Here is a 23,291-nt window from a genome sequence, read left to right as displayed (position 1 = left end):
TATTGATCGATCCCTTGGGATATTGATCGATCCCTTTGGATATTGATCGATCCCTTTGGATATTGATCGATCCCTTTGGTTATTGATTGATCCTATTGGATATTGATTGATCCCTTGGGATTTTGATCGATCCCTTGGGATTTTGATTGATCCCTTGGGATTTTGATCGATCCCTTTGGTTATTGATCGATCCCTTTGGATATTGATCGATCCCTTTGGACATTCCCTTATTCCGGTTGCTCAGTGAATATTGGGGTGTGTCCGTGTGTCCTGGGGGATTTTGGGATTCTCAGAGAATTTTGGGGTGTCCTGGGGGATTTTGGGGCCTTCCATGGATATTTGGGGGTGCCAGTGGATTTTTGGGGCTGTCAGGGAATATTTAGGGTGTCCGTGTGTCTGGGGGGGTCCCTCTGTGTCTGTCAGGGGCTGTTTGGTGTTGTTTCCATGGTTTGGGGTTGTTTGTATGATTTGGGGTCACTCAGTGATGTCTTTAGGATTTATTTGGGGTTATTTGGTGTATTTAGGGTCTGTTTGGGGTTATCTGGTGGTTTTATGGTTTATTTGGGGTTATTTGGTGTTTTTAGGGTCTAATTTGGGTTATTTTGGTGATTTGATGGTCTGTTTGGGGTTATTTGATGTTTTTAGGGTTCATTTGGGGTTATTTGATGTTTTTAGGGTTCATTTGGGGTTATTTGGTGTTTTTAGGGTTCATTTGGGGTTATTTGATGTATTTAGGGTTTATTTGGGGTTATGTCGTGGTTTTAGGCTTTATTTGGGATTATTTGATGTATTTAGGGTTCATTTGGGGCTATTTGGTGTATTTAAGGTTTATTTGGGTTCATTTGGGGTTATTCGGTGTCTTTAGGGTTTATTTGGGGTTATTTGGTGTATTTAGGGTTCATTTGGGGCTATTTGGTGTATTTCGGGTTCATTTGGGGTTATTTGGTGTATTTAAGGTTTATTTGGGTTTATTTGGGGTTATTTGGTGTATTTAGGGTTTATTTGGGGTCCCGCGGTCTCTCCGGGCTCGGCGGCGGCTCCGGAATTCTGCAGCGCCCCCGTGTGGGGGCGGCCGGGAACGCGCGGGGTCGGGAGCGCGCATTGGGATCGGGCTTTGGGATCGGGATCGGGCTTTGGGATCGGGATCGGGCTTTGGGATCGGGATCGGGCTTTGGGAACGTGCCAGGCCAGGATCACGCACCTTCTTCTTCTCATTGTATCCCCAAACCCCATCCAAGAACCCAACCCAGCCCCCAAATCCTGCCCCAAACCCCAAATCCTCCTGCAAACTCATCCCAGACAAACCGATCCCACAAACACATTCCAGAGAAACCGATCCCACCCCACAGACAAATCCCATCCACCGGGACTCATTTGGGGTCAGGATTGGTGATTTGGGGTTGGGATTGCTGATTTGGGGTCGGAATTGATGATTTGGGGTCAGGATTGATGATTTGGGGTCGGGATTGGTTATTTGGGGTCAGGATTGATGATTTGGGGTCGGGATTGATGATTTGGGGTCAGGATTGATGATTTGGGGTCAGGATTGATGATTTGGGGTCGGGATTGGTGATTTGGGGTCAGGATTGATGATTTGGGCTCGGGATTGATGATTTGGGGTCGGGATTGGTGATTTGGGGTCGGGATTGGTGATTTGGGGTCTGGATTGCTAATTTGGGGTCTGGATTGCTAATTTGGTGTCGGGATTGGTGATTTGGGGTCAGGATTGATGATTTGGGGTCGGGATTGGTGATTTGGGGTCAGAATTGCTGATTTGGGGTCAGGATTGATGATTTGGGGTCGGGATTGATGATTTGGGGTCAGAACTGATGATTTGGGGTCGGGATTGGTGATTTGGGGTCGGGATTGGTGATTTGGGGTCAGGATTGCTGATTTGGGGTCAGAACTGATGATTTGGGGTTGGGATTGATGATTTGGGGTTGGAATTGATGATTTAAACCCTTCCAAACCTTAAAAAATATCATTGGAAGTGGTTCAGAACTCCCTGAAACCCTTCAAAACCTCCTAAAACCCTTTAAAACTCCCTAAAATCCTTCAAAACCTTCTAAAACCCTTAAAACCCCTTCCAAACCCTTTAAAGAAATTCAAAACTCTCTCAAATCCTTCGAAAAACTTCAAAGCCCTTTAAAACTTTTTAAAATCCTTCAAAACCCTCTAAAACTCTGAAAAACCTTTTAAAATCTTTAAAAATCCTTCAAAACCCTCTAAACCCTTCAAAACCCTTTAAAATCTTTAAAAACCCTTCAAACCCCCTGAATTATTTCCCATCCCAATAAAACCAATCCCATTTTCCCCCCACCCCACAGACACCAATCCCAGTTGGATTTTCCCTCTCCCGGACCCCAAATCCCATTTTTTCCTCCCCCCTTTTCCTTCCCCCCCTCTCCCCTGCCCTTCTCCCCCCATATTTGCATTCCCACCTCATTTAGTCTCGGGATTAATGAGCTGTTTACCCGGCTCAGATAAAACCGGGCCTAAACCCCGGCCTAACCCCAACCCCCCATTTATCACCCGGGCCTTTGTCTGGGGCCGCTTCGGGGGAATTCCTCGGGAATTTTTGTCCCTCCCCAGGAAAATCCTGGGATTTTCCCTGGCCTGGGGTGGCCTCGCTCATTTTTAATTCATTTTTAATTCATTTTTAATTCATTTTTAATGATTTTAAGCTGGGTTTTGGGGGTTTTTTTTTTGAGTTTTTATTTCCTTCGTTTCGCCCCCTCCCTGAGTTTCTGCTGCAGGGAAATCGAGGATTTGGTGCCGTTTGGGAATTTCTTGGTGGCAATTCCTGAAGAATTCCATTCGCTTTGAGGGGAAGAATCCCCTCGTCCCCTGGGGAAAAATACTCCGGAAAATGGAAATTTTCATTTGATTTTGGGATTAAAGTTGGGATAAAAGGATCAAACCCTGACCCCAATCCCTGAGCCAGAGCCTGGCAACAGCCAAGGCCGGGAAAAGAATCCCGGGATGGGATCAGGGCCGGGTCAAGTTTAGGATCCGGCTTTTCCTTCCCATCCCCAGCTTGCCCCTCCCCTCACCCCTCAAAAAGCACAAAATTCCCATTTTCCAGGGAATTTGGGGCAGCTTTTTTAAAAGACAATTTTTATATAATATCCCAGATTTCCTGCTTTTCCCTCTCCCATCCTCCTTTCCTCCGTGGAATTTTGGCTCCTGTTTATTCTTTAATATTTATTTATGATATTTAATATTTATTTATGATATCCCAAATTTTCTGCTTTTCCCCTCCACCATCCCTTAAAAATAGCCACAAAAATCCCCTTTTTCACAGAATTTTGGTTGGTTTTTTAATTTTATATTTTATATATAATATCCCAGATTTCCTGCTTTTCCCCTCCACTGTCCCTTAAAAAACAGCCACAAAAATCCCCTTTTTTCACGAAATTTTAGTTGTTTTTTTTTAATTTTACATTTTATATATAATATCCCAGATTTCCTGCTTTTCCCCTCCACTGTCCTTTAAAAACAGCCACAAAAATCCCCTTTTTTCACGAAATTTTAGTTGTTTTTTTTTAATTTTACATTTTATATATAATATCCCAAATTTCCTCCTTTTCCCCTCCACATTCCCTTAAAAAACAGCCACAAAAATCCCCTTTTTCCAGGGAATTCTGGGCATTTAAAAATATTATACATCCCATCCCAAATTTCTTGCTTTCCCCGCCCACCATCCCCCAAAAAAAGAGGAATTTTTGCCCCCCAGGCCCGGCTTGGCGGCGTTGCCTCATCCCACCCCCCGCGCCGCAATTCCCCTTCTCCCCCCGGAATATTCCGGACTTTCTTCAAGGGCTCCAGGAGCCACCTCGTGGCCACCTCGTGGCAGCTCCTGCCGAGGTGGGAGCTCCAGGAGAGCTCGGGGAGGGTGGAAATTCCAGCCCGGGCTGGGAACGGGATCCATCCCGGGAACACCTCGGGGCCATCGGCCATTCTCATGATCCTCCCAAATCCCCACCCTGGCAGAACCCCCCGAAATTCCAGAGGGAGGGCCAGGAATTAAAAGCCGGGATTTTAAAGCCGAGCTGGAAGAGCAGAAGGGATTTGGGGATTTTGATTATCAATTAATAATCAGATTATCAATAACCTTCCCGGCAGCCCCGCCCCCGCTCCCCGGGACATCTGGTGGCGTCCAGCGGGCCCCGGATCCCGGCGGGGCTCAATGGGAATTCTGCGGATTTGCCACGCTCGGCTTGCTGGGAATGGAAATAAATCGGGGCCGCGGCCGCGCCGGGGCCGTGTTGGTTTTTCCTGGGATGCCTGAACTTTTCACCCCGGGGGTCGGAGCGGTCGCGCGCTGACCCCGCTGCCCCCGGCTGGTGCGGCCGCGGCTCCGAGGGGGTCACCTTGGCGCCATGGCAACGGCGGCCCCGGAGCATCCCTGGATCGGCCCTGGATCAGCCAGGGATCATCCATGGATGAGCCATGGTCAGCCGAGGATAATCCATGGATCAGACAAGGAAAATCCATGGATCATCCATTGATTATCCATTGATCAGCTGTGGATCAGCAGAGGATAATCCATGGATCAGCTGAGGATAATCCATGGATCATCTGAGGATAATCCATGGATCATCTGAGGATAATCCATGGATCAACTGAGGATAATCCATGGATCAGCCGAGGATAATCCATGGATCAGCCGAGGATAATCCATGGATCAGCCGAGGATAATCCATGGATCATCTGAGGATAATCCATGGATCATCTGAGGATAATCCATGGATCATCTGAGGACAATCCATGGATCAACTGAGGATAATCCATGGATCAACTGAGGATAATCCATGGATCAGCTGAGGATAATCTATGGATCAGCCAAGGATAATCCATGGATCAGCCGAGGATAATCCATGGATCATCCATTGATCATCCATGGATCAGCTGAGGATAATCCATGAATCATCCCTGGATCATCCCTGGATCATCCATTGATCACCCGTGGATCACCTGTGGATCATCCATTGCTCACCCGTGGATCATCCCTGGATCATCCATTGATCATGCGTGGATCATCCCTGGATCATCTGTGGATCATCCTTGGATCATCCATGGATCATCCATTGATCATGTGTGGATCATGCATGGATCACCCGTGGATCATCCCTGGATGGGCCCGGCTGCGGGGTCGGGGCGGAGGAGTCGGGGTTCTGCCGGCTGGGAAGGTTTGGGGTGCTGGGGTCGTTCCCGGGGAGGTTTTGATGTTTTTTTTGCCCCCAGCTCCCCCCGTATCCCAGAGCTGGCCTCGATCCCATGTTTGGACTCGGGGGATTCCCAGGGGAATTCCTGGGGTTATTTTGGGCCGGGCCGTGCCCGTCCCTGCCCAGGGGTGGGATTTCCCTGGGTCCCACCCCTGCCCCTTTGTTTTCCCGGGTTTGGGGTCCAAAGGGCCTGGATGGAAATTCCAGAGGCCGGGAGCAGCTGTGGGAGCGCTCAGCCTCCTCCCCACTGTGGGAACCCCAATCCAACCCAGGGCCTGGGGGGGCTCCTGATCCCATCCCAGTCTGGGGCTCAAACTGGGACCCTGGGGCTGTGCTGGGGCCTTTGGGGATGGAGGGAGGAGGAGGAGGAGGAGGAGGAGGAGGAGGAGGAGGCAGCTGAGGATCAGGATCAGAGTGAGGATCAGGATGAAGATGAGGATCAAGGTGAGGATGAAGACCAGGATCAGGGTGAGGATGAGGATGAGGATGACGAGGAAGAGGTTGAGGGTCAGGATCAAGACGAAGATCAGGATGAGGATCAAGGTGAGGATGAAGATCAGGATCAGGGTGAGGATGAGGAGGAGGAGGAGGATGAGGATGAGGAGGAGGAGGGTCAGGATCAGGATGAGGAGGATGAGGATGAGGAAGAGGTTGAGGATCAGGGTGAGGATGAGGAGGAAGAGGGTGAGGATCAGGATCAGGATGATGAGGATGAGGAGGAAGATCAGGATCAGAGTGAGGAGGAGGATGAAGAGAAGACAGCTGAGGATGAGGTTGAGGATGAGGAGGAGGATGAGGATGAGGAGGAGGATGAGGATGAGGATGAGGATGAGGATGAGGATGAGGATGAGGATGAGGAGGGTGAGGATCAGGATCAGGAGGAAGATGAGGATCAGAGTGAGGAGGAGGACAAAGAGAAGGCAGCTGAGGATAAGGATGAGGATGAGGATGAGGATGAGGATAAGGATGAGGATGAGGATGAGGATGAAGATGAAGAGGAGGATGAGGATGAGGAGTCCCCCAGCTCTGAGCTCCATCTCCACCATCCCCAACCCTGCAGGGATCCGGATCCCTCCCCTCTCCCGCTCATTCCTCCCAACCCTTTCCCAATTTTCCACCAGCTCCTGCCTCACCCCAAGCTGAAAACCCCAAATTTGCCCCGGAGCCCTGGCGGCTCCCCCAGCCGAGAGCCCCGGGGGTGGAGGCGGCTCGGCCCCGCGCTCCCGGCCGTGTTTGCCGGGCGGGAAGGGGGAGCGGGAGCCCGGCCCAGCTCCCCGAGCTGTTTGCAGAGCCCTCGGAAAAGGAAAACAATGCGATTAATTTTCTGCGGCGCAATCATGCAGAGATTTAATAAGCAGCCAAAGGTAGGATCCATCTGTAAGGAACGCGCCGCCTGCTCCATTACTCCTCTCCTGCCATTTTTTTTTTTTTCCTTCCCAAACCTTAATTAATTGAGGGGGGAAAAAAAAAAAAAAAGATGAGAGAGAGAGAAAGGAAAAAAAAAAAAAAGAAAAGAGGGAATTGTTTATTAAAGTGGGAACAGGCTCTCGGCTCTGTCTCTGCGCAGCTCTGGTTCAAAAGTTCACCCAATTCCCCCAAGGCTCGTCCGTGCGTGTGTTTGGAATCGGGGCCGAGCCAGCGCCGCTCCCTCATTCCCAGATTTCCTCGCTTCCCTGCTCCCGCACGCCTTCCCAAAAAGGGGAAAAAAGAAATAAATAAAATTTGGGATTGTTTTATTCCGTCTGGAATGTTCCGTGGGGGAGATTTGTCTTCGTGCCCTCCCTGCTCGTCCTTTATCCCGGCTGGGTGGGGAAGGGAAAGGCGATTCCGGAGCGGGGCTGGAATGGGATAAACGGGAAGGGACGGGGGCGGATCCGCAGGTGGATCCGGGAGGGAAGAGCCGACCATGGAGGGGTTGGGAATGTGGGGTACCCATGGTCAGGGTGGGAATTTGGGATATCCATGGTCAGGGTGGGAATGTGGGATACTCATGGTCAGGGTGGGAATTTGGGGTACCCGTGGACAGGATGGGAATGTGGGACACCCATGGCAAGGGTGGGAATTTGGGGTACTCATGGACAGGATGGGAATGTGGGGTACTCATGGACTGGGTGGGAATTTTGGGACACCCATGGCCAGGGTGGGAATTTGGGGTACCCATGGATGGGGTGGGAATTTGGGACACCCATGGATGGGGTGGGAATTTGGGACACCCATGGTCAGGATGGGAATTTTGGACACCCATGGACAGGGTGGGACTTTGGGACACCCGTGGTCATCCTGGGGCCAAGAGAGGATTTCTGGGGAAGGCAGAGGGTCGGGAACGTGGGATATCTGTGGGATATCAGCTCCAGAATTCCCTCTGGGAATTCTCCTGCCTCAATGTTGCCCTCTCCTTGAATCCCTGGCTCACTCCGTCCTCCCTGGATGTTCTTGGAATTCTGCTGTCTCTGCCCAAAACAAACGGGAGTTTTTTGGGCTGCGGCCATGGGGAAATCAGCGTTGCTGTGCCAAAATTCCCTGTTCCCACTCCTGGGAAAATTCCAGGCTGGGATCAGCTGGCTCAGCCCCTCCCGGCCTGGCCGTGTCCGTTTGTCCTGGCAGGGTCAGTCTGTCCTGGCAGGGTCACTCTGTCCTGGTCACTCTGTCCTGGCTGCCCCCCACTCCTCCTTCCCTCAATTCCGTGTTTTTCCTGCTTTTTCCCCTCTGATCCCCTGGAGCCAGGCAGGATCACGGCCTGGCAAACCTGGAGCTGGAGGGAGGGGCTTGGGGTGGGTCAGGGGAGCATTCCAGAACCCTGGAATGGTTTGGGAAAGGACAAAAAGGAAAGGGCATTAAACCCCCTCCAGTCCCACCTGGGGACAATTCCCGTTATCCCAGGCTGCTCCAACCCAGCCTGGGACCATTCCAGGGGTGGGGCAGCCATGGATCCCCTGGGAATTCCATCCCTGAGGGAAGTGGCACCACGAGGAGCAGCTCCTGGAAGGACACGAATCCAGGTGCCTGTGCAGTGGGAGGAGGCTCTGGGGTTTTCCATGGAATCCCGGATCCCGGTTTTCCCAGGACAGGGAGGATCTGTCCCTCTCCACCCACCACAGGAAACCTTGGAAAACTCAGGGCTGGGGGAGGAAAAACCTTGGAGAACAGGAAGGAGGGGAGGGAGAAAGCCCAAAAAATGACACAGGGATGTCCTGAGGGGGATCCGGATCTTCTGGATCCCCTCGGTGCCACCTCTGTGGGACCCTGTGGGGACAAGCTGGGGACAAGTCCCCGTGGGCCATCAAAGGGATTTTATCAGGATTTTCCAGGTTTGATTTCCCGGATTTCTGTGGGATCGGGGGCTCCTTTAATTGGGAATCAGGGCAGGATTTGGGGTGGCAGCCAAGGCCTCGCCGCAGCTGGCGCTGCCTGGGAATATCCCAAATAAAATCCGCAGCTGGATTTTATCCTCCACCTGGATTTCGGAGCGGGGGAACGGGAGATTTCATTCTCCCAATAAATTTAGAAGGAGTTTGTGGGATAACTGCCGCTGCCGGAGCGGGATGGGGCCGTGCAGATGGCCGTGCTCAGCTTTATAACCACCCTCTCCAATTCCCGGAGTTTTCCCAAAATTCCTGCCCTGCCCGCGGTGCCAGGCCTGGAGGAACCCGAGAGATTTCCGCTCCTTTAACGGCCTTTCCTCGCCCGGATTCAAGTTTCCTGCTCTTTCCCACAGCCAGGAGAACGAGGAATTTGCCGGGAGCGTGAACTGAAAGTTGAGAGTCTCCTGTGGCTGTGTTCCTGCAGTTGTTGGGATTCCTGGAATATTCGGAATACAACATCCCCCAAAACTTAGCGGGAGCTGCCGGGAGGGTCACGCATCCAGCCGAGGTTTTCAGGAGAGCCCCCTCCCCAATTTCCCCTTGGAAACCTCCTCAAAATCCCTGAGGGTTCCAAGGAGAAGCTGAGGATCGGAGGGGGTGGGGAAGAGGAGAAGTTTGGGATTTGTGGCTGGAGGGAGGAGTGGGGATATCCCAAAAAAGCCACCCCTGTTTTCCGGAGCCGCCGGAGGGATTTAAGGGGGGTGCGGATGTGGCACTTGGGGACATGGCAGGGGTGGCACGGGTCCCAGAGCAGCTGTGGGTGCCCCTGGATCCCTGGAAGTGTCCCTGGCCAGGCTGGACACTGGGGCTCGGAGCACCTGGGACAGTGGGAGGTGTCCCTGGATGGGCTCTAAGGTCCCTTCCCACCCAAACCCTTCCCTGATCCCGCGGCAGCGCTGGGCTGAACTTGGACTCGATCCTGGAGGTGTTTCCCAACCTCAACAACTCTGGGATTCCATGAGGGGATGTCTGGGAGGGACGTGTCCGGTTCCAGAGCTGAGCCCATGGTGATTTCAGACCCAAACCCTGCCCAGTCCCAGCCATGACCCCAGTGCAGTTCCAGACCCAAACCCTGCCCAGTCCCAGCCATGACCCAGCTGTGGTTCCAGAACCAAGCCCAAGGTCGTTTGAGACCTGACCCTGTCCTGGCTGTGACCCTGCTGTGACTCCAGACCCAAACTCAGGATGATTTCACACCTGACCCAGTCCCAGTCCCAGCCGTGACCCTGCTGTGATTCCAGACCCAAACCCAGGATGATTTCACACCTGACCCTGTCCCTGCTGTGACCCCAGTGCAGTTCCAGACCCAAACCCAGGATGATTTCACACCTGACCCTGTCCTTGCTGTGACCCCAGTGCAGTTCCAGACCCAAACCCAGGATGATTTTCACACCTGACCCTGTCCCAGCCGTGACCCTGCTGTGATTCCAGACCCAAACCCAGGATGATTTCACACCTGACCCTGTCCCAGCCGTGACCCTGCAGTGATTCCAGACCCAAACCCAGGATGATTTCACACCTGACCCTGTCCCAGTCCCCGCCGTGACCCCGCTGCGGTTGCAGCGCGTGGCCGGCGGCGCCGGCGCTCGGCCCGGGGGGCGCGGGGGGAGCAGCAGCCGCAGCCGCAGCAGCAGCAGCAGCAGCAGCAGAAGAAGGATCTGCGGCCGGTGGCTGCAATCATCCCGCTGCTGTCTGCTCCCAGACTGATGGCAGAGCCCGCCGAGGCGGGGAGTTCAACCAGAGGTTATCTTTCCCAGGTACCATCTCGCCCAACGAGAATTTGATTTTTTTTTTCTTTTTTTTTTCCCCCCTCTCCAGGACTTTACTCCATTAGATTAATGAAATTTCAATGAGAGCCCGGCGCCCCCTGAAGCTTTGTTAACAAAACAAATGGGGGTTCGGGAGGTGTGACAGCTCGCGAGGAGAGTTACGAGAAGGTGAATACATCCTCGCAATCCACTCAGCCCCGCCGCACATTGATCTCTATTTAAAGCCCCAATCGGATTTTTGTTAATTATAAATGATTGATCTGCAGCTCTCTCCCCGCTCCCAGCGCCGCCCGCCCTTCTCGTCTTCCATGTGGCTTTTTCCACCCCCTTCTCCTCTCTCCCCGAGCCCCCCAACGCACTCAGAACTTCTTTGCATGCTGCGTGTGGAGCGTTTTTTGTTTTCGGAGACAGCCCTGGAAGGCAAATTGCAGCTGGGCCCGCGGCAGGGCCGGCGCTGTCAGCGCTTCCATCGCCGGCTCCGTGTTTTTCATGGCTTATCAGCTCCGCGGCCAAATGAACTCCGAGCCCGGCGCCTTTTACAGGTTTAACACAAAAAAAAGACAACAAAAAGGAAAGAAATAAATGGGGAAGAAAGGGAGAGAAAGGCAAAGAAAGGGCTCGGAGACAAAGCGATGGTGATGAAGCGGGGAGATTGGGTTTGGTTTCCAGGAGGGAAAGCCGGGAAATTGAGGAGCCGTCCTTAAATCATCCTTTACATGTGGGGTTTGCCAGGGGTCAGGGTGGTCGTGGTCCTGCCCGCTCTGGGGATGGGGTCTGGGGGAAGGTGAAGGTCCAGAGCCTCTGGTTCCTCCCCGGATCTGCCTTTGGCTCCGGGTTTATCCCAGTTTGGAACCGGGATCTGCCGGATCTGGGAAATGGAGCCGTCCTCAAAGCCTCGCTTGAATCTGGGGTTTGAGCGGGGTCAGGGTGGTCGTGCTCACACTGGGAAGGGGATGCAGGGAAAAATGAGGATCCAGAGCCTCTGATTCCTGCCTGGAACCCATCCCAAACTTCCCTTGGCTCCGTGAAGCCGCTCCGGGTTGGAACCGGAATCTGTCAGAGCTGGGAAGTTGAGGAGCCGCCCTTGAACCAAGGGTTTAAACTCGGGATTTCCTCAGGGTCAGGATCGTGCTCCTGCCCACTCTGGGAATGGGATCCAGGGAAAAATGAGGGTCCAGGGAAAAGTGAGGATCCCGAGCCTTTGGTTTCCTCCTGGGACTGATCCTGAACTCTTCCCTCGGCTCCGGTTTTATCCCGGTTGCTCCAGGTCTGGGCAAATCCCAGAGAGCAGCTCCAGCTCTGACCCCTTTCAAATCAATTTATTGGTGCTTTTGGAGGCCTTGGGGGGCCTGGTTTGGCCAGGATTGCCCGGTCTGGTGGCCACCAGTGGCCCAAGAGTGGCCTGGTCCTTCCCGGTGCCTCCATGGAACTCCTGGAGCTCCGGCAGCTCCCGGTTCCACTCCCAAGGCAGGACAGAAATGGGACATTTCCCTCCCCAAATCTTTGATTGTTTGAATTTTTGTGGCTTTCTGGAGTTGCTTGGGTTGGGTTGGGTTGGGTTGGGTTGGGTTGGGTTGGGTTGGGTTGGGTTTGGGGGTGGTTGGTTCTCCCAGCTCGGGTGGTTCTTCCAAGATCCTTGGCTGATCCCGGTGAATCCCGTCCCGCTCGGAATGCCCCGTGAGAAAACCGGAGAATTCCAGAAAGTTCAGGATTCATTCCGTGCCCGAATTCCAGAGTCATCTTTGGGATCAGCTGGGTGAATTTTGGGGTTGTTTGGCTCTTCTCAACTGCTTTAAAACCACCCCCAAAATCCCAAAACCAACCAAAAAAAAAACCCCAATGAGGAAAAGAGGGCAGGGGATGCATTTTGGGCCTTTTTCCTTGGAAATCCACCCCAAATCCCGTTGCCTTTCCTCAAACCTCCCCAGAATTTCTCAGTGCTCGTCCTGCGTGGAGCTCTCCCAACCCCGTTGGTTTTCAGCCCAATTTTTGGGGTTGAGCTCCATCCCTTCCCAGTTCCGGGTCTGGATCCCATCCATTCCCACGGATCAAAATTCCAGGAAATTCAGGGAAAGCCCCGAAAAGCGCTGGGTGTTCATTCCTGGAATTAGGAGCCAAACTCTGCCAAATTCAGCTCAAAGAAGGGAGCTCAGCGCCCTCTCTCCTTCCAAAGGGGCTTTTCCAAGGACTCCGAAAATCCGGGAAAAATCCGATATCCTACAAAAAACCGAAAGTTTTGGGATCAGCACCGAGAAGGGGGGGAAAAAAAAGGGAGATTTTGGGTAAATTGGTAAATGATGGAGTCCGTGGGGTTCCGGGGGTAGAACCCAAAACCCGGAGCCGATTTCCCGAGCTCTTCCCACCCCTTTTGCCGTCGTCTCCGGGCACGGCCCTAACGGATGATTTTCATTAGCGGGGCCGGAATTGATGGGGTCCCAGCGGGTTCTCCCAAGGTGAAATAATTGAAAGGAATAAAAGGAATAAACCCCTTCTCCGATCTAATCGAGCTAATGAAGGATATCGGATATTTCCACGCCGAGGGGAGGGAGAGAGAGAGAGGGATTAAAAAAAAAAAAAACCTGAAAAAAATGGGATTTGGGCAGCACAAATCTGGGAATAAACACGGGGCTGGCCAAGGCGGAATTACGGCGGGGCCATAAATAAAAAATCAATTCTTAATGATGAGGGCGCCGTGTTCGGGAGCATTCCCGGGGTTAAACGGGAGCAGGGAAGGAAGGGGAGAAGCGGGAAAGGCGGGGAGGGCCAGCGGGCGCCGGCTGATTTACGGGGACGCGATTCCTCGGCGGAATCTCGGCGGGATAATTGTTATTATATCTCTGCTGCCAGATGGCTCCCGGTGTAAACAGGGGCTCCGGCCTCGGGCCCTTCCCTCCCCTCAGCCACCGGGAAAAATTCCCTCTCTCCCCATCCATTGGTGGGGGAATGAAAGAAATCGGATTTTTCCCGCTTGTCTTCGCCTTCCCTCCGCTCCTCAACTCCAGCTCGCTCCCCTTTGGGTTTCTTTTAATGGTTTTTAATTTGTTTTTTCAATCAAAGTTATTTTTTCATGGTAAAAATCCGAAAAGAAATCCAGGAAATAAAAGTCAAAATGATTTTTTTAATAATAAAAACCCAAAAAGAAATCCAGGCTAATGGTAAAAAACCCAAATAGAAATCCGGGCTGAGAAATAAAAATCAAATTATTTTTTAATAATAAAACCCAAAAAGAAATCCAGGCTAATGGTAAAAAACCCAAATAGAAATCCGGGCTGAGAAATAAAAATCAAATTATTTTTTGAATGATAAAACCCAAATAGAAATCCAGGCTAATGGTAAAAAACCCAAATAGAAATCCGGGCTGAGAAATAAAAATCAAAATTAGTTTTTTAATGATAAAAACCAAATAGAAATCTAGGATGAAAAATAAAAGTCAAAATGATTTTTTTAATAGTAAAACCCAAATAGAAATCTGGGCTGAGAAATAAAAATCAAAATGATTTTTTGAATGATAAAACCCAAAAGAAATCCAGGCTGAGAAATAAAAATCAAAATGATTTTTTGAATGATAAAACCCAAATAAAAATCTGGGATGAGAAATAAAAATCAGAATGATTTTTTGAATGATAAAAGCCAAAAAGAAATCCAAGCTAATGATAAAAAACCTAAAAAGAAATTCAAGATGAGAAATAAAAATCAAAATTATTTTTTCAATTGTAAAACAAAAAGGAAATCCAAGCTAATGATAAAAAACCCCAATAGAAATCTGGGCTGACAAATAAAAATCAAAATCATTTTTTGAATGATAAAACCAAAAAAAAAAAAAAAATCAGGCTAATGGTAAAAAACCCCAATAGAAATCCGGGCTGGGAAACAAAAATCAAAATGATTTTTTTAATGGGAAAAACCAAAAAGAAATCTGGGCTGAGAAATAAAAATCAGAATTAGTTTTTGCCAGGTAAAAAAACAAAAAGAGAAATCCAGGCTGGGAAACGCTCCTGAGGAAAAGTTTGGGAGCAGGGAATAAAAAAGGGAATAAAAGGGAATAAAACAGAATAAAAGAGGGAATAAAGGGGAATAAAAGGGAATAAAAGGGAATAAAGGGGAATAAAGGGGAATAAAAGGGAATAAAACAGAATAAAAAAGGGAATAAAACAGAATAAAAAAGGGAATAAAGGGGAATAAAAGAGGGAATAAAAGGGAATAAAGGGGAATGAAAGGGAGTGAAGAGGAGCCGGCTGCTGCTGGGGTTGGATTTTCACTTTTACGGTGCCAGATGTTCCCAAAAATCCTTTCAGCCCCGGAGCTGCCCGGATTTCTCCCTTCTGTCAGAGCTGGAAAAGGTTGGAAGGGAAGAATTGGGGCTGTAAAAAATCCAGGGAAATTCAGGGAGGGCGGATTGAAACCAGGGTTTGGTGTGGTTGGACCTTCCTGGGCTGGGAAACACCCAGGGAGGAACAGCAGCTTTTATTTTATTTTATTTTACTTTATTTTTATTTTATTTATTTTATTTTATTTATTTTATTTTATTTTATTTTATTTTATTTTATTCTATTTATTTTATTTTATTTTATTTTATTCTATTTATTTTATTCTATTCTATTCTATTTTATTTCTACTTCATTTTATCTTATTTTACTTGATACTCTATTGACTTTATTTTACTGTATTTTACTTTATTTTACTTTATTATTTTAGTTTAGTTTAGTTTACTTTATTTTATTTTACTTTATTTTACTATTTTATTTTATTTTATTTCATTTTGTTCTATTTCATTTCATTTCATTTCTACTTTATTTTATCTTATTTTACTTCATACTCTATTGACTTTATTTTACTTTATTATTTTATTTCAGTTTAGTTTACTTTATTTTATTTTACTTTATTTTACTATTTTATTTTATTTTTCATTTCATTTCATTTCATTTCATTTCATTCATTTAATTCTCGGAACGCCGGGAATGATCAGCACAAAATGCTCAATTTTAGTGGAATATTGGAATTTTGTGGGATATTTGATTTTAGGGAATGTCAGATTTTCATGGAATACTTGAATTTATGGGATATTTGATTTTAGGGAATGTCAGATTTTCATGGAATACTTGAATTTATGGGATATTTGATTTTAGGGAATGTCAGATTTTCATGGAATGTTTGATTTTCACGGAATGGGAATTTCGAGGTTTCCTGGCCAAAGGGACCCCTGGATGATCCCGATGTCCCGGCCCTCTGAGAGCTCCTTGTTCCCATCCCTTTCCCTGGATTTGGGATATTCCCGAGGGTTCGGGGTTGGACAAGGGCAGGAAGGGCTCGGGATGGAGGCGGAATTTTGGGAAAGGACCTGCAGGGCTCTGACCCTGGATTCCAGGGATTCTGCAATTCCAGGGATTCTGGGATTCTGGGATTTCAGGATTCCAGGGATTCAGGGAATCTGGGATTCCAGGGATTCTGGGATTCTGGGATTCTGGGATTCCAGGGATTCAGGGAATCTGGGATTCCAGGGATTCTGGAATTCTGGAATTCCAGGGATTCTGGAATTCTGGGATTCTGGAATTCCAGGGATTCAGGGGTTCTGGGATTCTGGAATTCCAGGGATTCAGGGATTCAGGGATTCTGGGATTCTAGAATTCCAGGGATTCTGGGATTTCAGAATTCCAGGCATCCAGGGATCCAGGGATTCTGGAATTCTGGGTTTTCAGAATTCCAGGGATTCTGGGATTCCAGGATTCTGGAATTCCAGGGATTCAGGGATACTGGGATGCAGGGGTTCTGGGATTCTGGGATTCAGGGATTCTGGGATTCAGGGATTTCAGAATTCCAGGGGTTCTGGGATTCTGGAACTCCAGGGATTCAGGGATTTCAGGATTCCAGGGATTCTGGGATTCTGGAATTCCAGGGATTCTGGGATTCTGGAATCCCAGGGATTCAGGGATTTCAGGATTCCAGGGATTCAAGGATTCTGGGATTCTGGAATTCCAGGGATTCTGGGATTCTGGAATCCCAGGGATTCAGGGATTTCAGGATTCCAGGATTCCAGGGATTCTGGGTGATGGAATTTCTGGTGAGGCCGAGGCCTCTTCCCCATTCCCACACAAAATCCCGGGATTTTGTTTTCCCCTTTTTCCTCCCTTTTCCCAACCAACCCCCCATTCCCAGGGACCTCCCTCCATCCCATCCCTTCCCGTGTCCCCCCTCCCTCCCGGCCACCTCGGAGCGGCCAATTCCCGACGGAGCCGCGGAATTCCGGCTCCTTCCCCCCGGCTCCTTCCCAAACCACCCGGGAGCAGCTCCCGGGAATTTTCCGAGCCCTTCCAGGGGGGTCTGGTTAAAGATTAACCCCCCTCCCCTCCCCTCCCCTCCCCCCCCCGCATTCCTGGGGCCCGGAATGGTGACGGATCCCTCCAGGTGCGCCGCGCCCGCCCAGGTGGAACCGGGAGCGCCGGGCCGTGGTGACATCCCTGGCCCTCTCCGGGGTCATTCCCTGGCCTCCATCCCGATTTTCCCTGCTCCCTGCGCCGCTGGAATTTGTTTATCCCCGTGGGGATCTCAGGAGGGGGAAACGTTGGCTTGGATTCCTGCCCGGAATTCCGGGATTTTGGCTTTTAGCCGGATTTTCGGGGGGGGTCTCGGCGCCGTCGTCGCTTTGGTTTTGCCGCCTCTGATTTGGGAGGAATTCCAGGATTTTGGCTTTTTGCCGGATTTTCGGGGGGGTTTTGGGCACCGTCGTTGATTGTTTGACCTCTTGGTCGGTTTGGGGTGAATTCCATGGAATTAATTCTGGGATTTCTGTGCGATTCCAAGGGAAAAGGGAAGGAAGGAATCCCTTGGATGGGATCCTGTGGGAGCTCAAATCTCCCAGCCCTGGGAAAGCTTTGGGTTGGGATCCATCCGCGGAAATCCAACCCCACCTTGGAATTCCAAACATTTGGAGTCTGGGGATGCTCCAGCTCTTGGGAAAACCTCTTTGGATTGGGTTTTATTCCCACAAAAATCATCTCTCCAGGATTTTCCGTTCAAAATTCATCCGGAGAAAGCTTTTCCCAAGGAATTGCTGGGATGACCCCGGGTTTCAACCTTTGATCCGGGCTCCTGGCAGGAATTCCGTGGGAGTTTTGATTTATGGATGAATTTCATCCCAAACCCCACGATTCCTAATTAAAATCAAAATTCCCAACGATAAAAACACAAAATATATAATTTTTTTTTTTTCCCCGTTTCCCAGAAAATTCCCTTGTCTTCTTTTTTTTTCCTTTTTTTCCCTTAAAAATAAAAAGGGAAAATGGATTTTTGTGGCGGGGATGGATGTCAGGGATAAAAGCCGGAGGGGGAAAGGGGCGGATGTTTCATTTCCCGCCGGGTCACAGAGCAGGGGCCGGGAATTCCCTCATGTGGAATATTCCCGGATCAATGGCCAAAGTCCCTTTCCTGGCACCTCTGATTGACTCTGGAATTGCTTTTCCCGACAAATCCCGGGATTTTATTGCCCATTTCCCCCCAACCTTTGGCATTCCCGGGGCATTCCCACATTTTTCTCCTTCTCCTCGGGGATTCTGGGGGCTCTTCCAGAGAATTCCAGAGCTGGGCCAGCTCCAATCCCATCCCAGGAGAGGATTCCCAACAGAGCCTGGGTGGGAATGGGGTCCCAGGGGAATTTCGGGATGGGGGAAAGGAGATTTGAGGCTGGAAGAAATGGGATTTAGATTGGGAATTGGGGAAAAATGGGAATTGGAAATGGAAAAATGGGAATCCAGGAAAAAATGGGAATTCAGGAAAAATGGGAATTCAGGAAAAATCCCTTCCTGGCACTGCCCAGGAATGGGGTCCAAGGGAAAATTTGGGATGGGAGAAGAGGTTCCGGGCTGGAAAAGAAGGATTCCCACTGGGAATTTGGGAGGAATTCCTGCCTGCCAGGCCGGGGGGGGCTGGGATGGATTTCCAGGGGAATTTTCTGGAATTCCACATCCCAGGAAGTGCCCGAGGCCAGGTGGGAGCAACCCGGGGATAACGGAGGGGGTGGGAATGGGATGAGCCTGGAGCTCCCTCCATCCCAAACCATTCCAGGCTTTTCTGAGGAGAATCCCAGAAGTTCCCAATCCTCTTCCTGGGAGGTCGGGATCGGAGCCTTTTCCATGGAAAACTCCGGAGCAGTTCGGCGCCTCCCCGGCTCCCAAACCCAGAGGGAATTCCCGAAAATCCCCGATTTCTATGGGGATGCTTGGGGATATTTAAATCAGGATATTCAGGGGTATTTAAATTGGGATATTTGGGAATATTCAGGGATATTTAAATTGGGATATTTGGGAATATTGAGGGATATTTGGGGTCATTTAAATTGGGGGATTTGGGAATATTTAGGGATATTTGGGGTCATTTAAATTGGGATATTTAGGGTCATTTAAATTGGGATATTTGGGAATATTTAGGGATATTTGGGGTTATTTAAATGGGGATATTTGGGAATATTTAGGGATATTTGGGGTCATTTAAATTGGGGGATTTGGGAATATTTAGGGATATTTGGGGTTATTTAAATTGGGATATTTGGGGTCATTTAAATTGGGATATTTGGGAATACATGGGGACATTTCAATGGAGATATTTGGGAATATTTAAATTGGGATATTTGGGAATAAATGGGGACATTTCAATGGGGATATTTGGGAATATTTAGGGATATTTGGGGTCATTTAAATTGGGGGATTTGGGAATATTTAAATTGGGATACTTAGGAATGTTTTAAAAGGGATATTTAAGGATATTTTGTTCAGGGTATTTAGGGATATTCAGGAATATTTAAAACGGGATATTTGGGGAAATTTAGGGACATTTAAATTGGGATATTTAGAGATATTTAGGAATATTTATATAGGAGTATTCGGGAATATTTAGGGACATTTAGGAATATTTGGGGATATTTGAATACAGATAATTTTGGATTTTAAAGGATATTTACGCAGGGATATTTGGGAATATTTAGGCACATTTAGGAATATTTGGGGATATTTGAATACAGATAATTTTGGATTTTAAAGGATATTTACGCAGGGATATTTGGGAATATTTAGGGATATTTGAATACAGATAATTTTGGATTTTAAAGGATATTTACACAAGGATATTTGGGAATATTTAGGGACATTTAAGGATATTTGAATACAGATAATTTTGGATTTTAAAGGATATTTACGCAGGGATATTTGGGAATATTTGGGAATATTTAAATCAGGGTTTTTAACATTTATTTGGGAAAAGCCCCGATCCCAGCAGTGGGAAACAGAAGCAGATCCGAGATTTCCCTCTTCCCTTTCGCCCTGAGCTCCGCATCCTCCTTTCCCCTTTTATTTCCAGGATTCTCCGGGAATTCTCCCAGGAATCCGGGGGCTGTGTGAAAGAGGAGCCGTCCCTTTTTCCCAGGATGAATTCCCGGCGCCCGGGGCAGGGTCAGGGATGCTTTAAGGATCCGTTTTCCGAGGGGAAAAAAAATGGGAATGCTGTAAGAAAGGACGGATGGTGCCGGTGTCCGTCGGGCGAGGTCATCCCGCGGTCAAATCCAGGCCATTCCCGCCTGGAGTTCACGGCCTCGGCTTTTATTGGGAATTCTAGGAAGGATTGGGAAGGCTGCGGGTTTTTCCTTGGCAACTGCACGGGGCTGCGGCTCCCGGCGCGGCTTTGGGGGGGATCTGGGAAGGGTTTGAAGGGAAAATCCGTCAAATCCATGGAAACGGGAAGGAAACAACAAAAAGGGTTCGGTTTGGGATTTCCCAGCCCCCATCCCATGGGATTTTTCCAGCCCCCATCCCACAGGAATGATTCATTCCCGTTATAAATAATCAAGGAAGAAATCCGGTGGAAAAAATTGGGAAAATTCAGCTTTTCCAGAGGAAGTTTGAAGGGAAAAGGTTTTTATGGGAAAGGGTTTTTATGGGAAAGGTGAGCACACGGAGAAATCCCATCCCGGATTTGGGGTGGGAAAAATCCTGGATTTTGTTTTCTGGGAAGGGCTGGAGTGGGGTTTTCCTGGAATTCTTTTATCTTCGGGATTTGGGGTTCTAAAGGTTCCAGGGAATTCCCGGACCTTTGGGATTCTAAAGTTCCCAAGAATTCAGGAGTTCCTGAACCTTCAGGATCTGGGATTTTCAAGGTCCCAGGATTCTTGGGAATTCTTGAACCGTTGGGATTTGGGATTCTGAAGGTGCTGGGACTCTCAGGAATTCTTGAACCGTTGGGATTTGGGATTCTGATGTTCCCAAGATCCTCAGGAATTCTTGAACCCTCGGGATTTGGGATCCTCTCCCTAAAAATTCCGTGTATTTGTTGCGTCCCTGCTTCAGGATCCAGAATTCCCTGCTCATTTTCCCTCTTCCCAATCCCCACATCCCACCAGGTCCATCCCACTCGGGAGTTTTCCCGGAATTCCCGAGCTCTGGATTCTCTTCCCAACTCATCCCTTTGGATCGGGATTGGGAATAACCCATCCTTGGTCTGGGCTGGATCCTTGGGAATGGCTTTTCCCGGTTTTTCCCTGCCTCTGGAATGGGCAGGGAAAACCCAAATCCCGAGGATCCGAGCTCAGCAGGAGCGGGAGAGGATGAATTCCCAATTCCCGGTTTTCCAGCTAAGGGAAGAGAAGGGTCAGGGAATTCTCCTCATGGAACGGAGCCGGGAATTCCAGGCTGGGATCCGGCACCGGGAACGTCGGGAAAAGCCCCGGGAGAGGGGGAGGAGGCGGCGCAGATCCCAAAAGCCCGGTGGGAACAGGGAATCCCTGGGAATTCCCGTTCCTGGGAATGAGGGTGCCAGGAGGGATCAGGGAGTCATTCCCAAGGTTGTTCCTTTCCTTGGAATATCAGAGCAGGAATGGCTTTCCCAGCGGGATCTGTGGGGTTTTCCAACGGGGCCTTTGGAAAACCAGAGGAATTCTTGGAATTTTGGGAGGGGATTGGAGGCTCCACTTGGAATTTTCGAGGCTCAATCCCCGATCCATCATTTTCTGGAAACGCAATCAAACCCTGGCACATCCAATTCCCATTCCCGGATTTTCTCAGGGATTGGCTCCGTCCCTGCCCCCATTTTGGGGTCGGTGGATCCATGGAAGGGGAGAATTCCTGGTGTTTTTTGGGGGATTCATTCCCGGCCCTTCTCCTCTTCCCGCTTCGGAGATTTCCAGCTGGGAATGTTCTCCGGGAAATGGCGCCACTGCCCCCTGCCTGCCGAGCCGGGAGGGACCGGGATGCGGGAGGAGGGATGCGGGATTTGGGATCTGGGATGTGGGATAAGGGATGTGGGATGTGGGATTTGGGATACAGGACCAGGATACAGGATTTGGGATAAGGGATGTGGGATTTAGGATCTGGGATTTGGGATATGGGATTGGGATACAGGATTTGGGATAAGGGATGTGGGATTTGGGATATGGAATTTGGGATACAGGACTGGGATACAGGATTTGGGATTTGGGATCTGGGATTTGGGATATGGGATTGGGATACAGGACCAGGATACAGGATTTGGGATAAGGGATGTGGGATTTGGGATATGGGATTGGGATACAGGACCTGGATCCAGGATTTTGGATTCGGATCTGGGATTGGGATCTGGGATTTGGGATATGGGATTGGGATACAGGACCAGGATACAGGATTTGGGATAAGGGATGTGGGATTTGGGATATGGGATTGGGATACAGGACCTGGATCCAGGATTTGGGATTCGGGACCTGGGATTTGGGATCTGGGATTTGGGATCTGGGATTTGGGATCTGGGATTTGGGATATGGGATTGGGATACAGGACCTGGATCCGGGATTTGGAATTCGGGATGTGGGATTTGGGATACAGGATTTGGGATTTGGGATCTGGGATTTGGGATATGGGATTGGGATACAGGACCTGGATCCGGGATTTGGAATTCGGGATGTGGGATTTGGGATCTGGGATTTTTGGCAGATCCAGATGGGAAGGGAATAAGGAAGTGTTCACATTCCAAGCATGGAACGAGACGGGAATTTTTCAGCACCTGGAATTTCTTGGATCATCAAAGCTTCAAATAAAAAAAAAAAAGGAATTTCTGGGATAAAGTTTTTCTTCCCTGCTCCCAACCCTCTGGAAAAGGTGGATTTGGGATAATCCCAGGGATCAGCGGGTCATGGGGAGTTCAGGGAGCTTGGAACACCATCCCAATAATCCCAAGGAGCATTTGGAGTGGGATCTGATCCTGTGGAAAATCCAGGAGGGGTGGGAGGTGGGGGAAAAGTGGGAAAAGGGGATTTAACACCCGGAAAAATCCGAGGTTTCTGTATTTTAATTTAGGAATATTCGGGATGAGGCCGCGATCCCCGGGAGCGTCGGATCCCGGGAATTTTGGGGCTGAGGATGGGCTGGAGATGGAGATCCCGTTTTTCCATGGAATAAACCGGGATGTGCCAGGGAGCAGCAGCTCCCGTTGCAATCCCAAGGCTGGATAAGAATGAGGGAATGACGCAAAAACCCGGGATTTGAAATGGGAAAACCATCCCGGAACGCTGATTGATTGACTGATTGATTGATTAATTAATGAATTCCGAGCTTTGCTCCCAGTTAACACCTCCGGAATTAACGGAGTCGCATGGGAACGGGAATCGCCGGGATAATTTTATTAGGAATAACCGGCAATCCGTAACGTTTTCAGTTCCCTATCCACATTCCCGATTTTTCCACCAACGCCTCCCGTTCCGAACCCAAACGGGGGAACAGTTCCTGGATTTTCCCCCCGTTTCCCCCCCATTTTCCAACCATTTTCCCACCATTTCCCTCCCCAATTTCCCACCATTTTCCCCCCATTTTTCCAGGTGGAAAAATCCTCCATTCCCAAAAATCCGGAGTTGGTTTTCTGAGCAGGGAAGGATTTCCATGGAGTGGGACTCAGAACTCCATAACATTTTCAGTTCCTTGTCAACA

The 23,291-nt window shown here is 49.3% G+C and overlaps 2 protein-coding genes across 2 annotated transcripts in view; both read left to right on the top strand.

Moving 5' to 3' along the window:
• The window catches only part of SKAP1 (src kinase associated phosphoprotein 1), a 64,396-nt gene that overhangs the window by 8,567 nt on the left and 32,538 nt on the right, over positions 1-23,291 (top strand). The window lies entirely within an intron of this gene.
• LOC127060883 (cyclic nucleotide-gated cation channel beta-1-like) lies at positions 4,917-6,899 on the top strand. Its single transcript, XM_050985887.1, has one exon. The coding sequence runs from the start codon at positions 4,925-4,927 to the stop codon at positions 6,677-6,679; it is 1,755 nt and encodes a 584-aa protein (XP_050841844.1). The 5' UTR covers positions 4,917-4,924; the 3' UTR covers positions 6,680-6,899.

This window comes from Serinus canaria, chromosome 27 (genome assembly GCF_022539315.1).
Source record: "Serinus canaria isolate serCan28SL12 chromosome 27, serCan2020, whole genome shotgun sequence".
NCBI lineage: Eukaryota > Metazoa > Chordata > Aves > Passeriformes > Fringillidae > Serinus > Serinus canaria.
Note: the sequence above shows the minus strand (reverse complement) of the source record. Positions and strands in the feature narration are given on the sequence as shown.

Excerpts from the sequence above, each read along its gene's own strand:
- LOC127060883 (XM_050985887.1), top strand. The coding sequence starts at position 4,925 with ATGAATCATCCCTGGATCATCCCTGGATCATCCATTGATCACCCGTGG.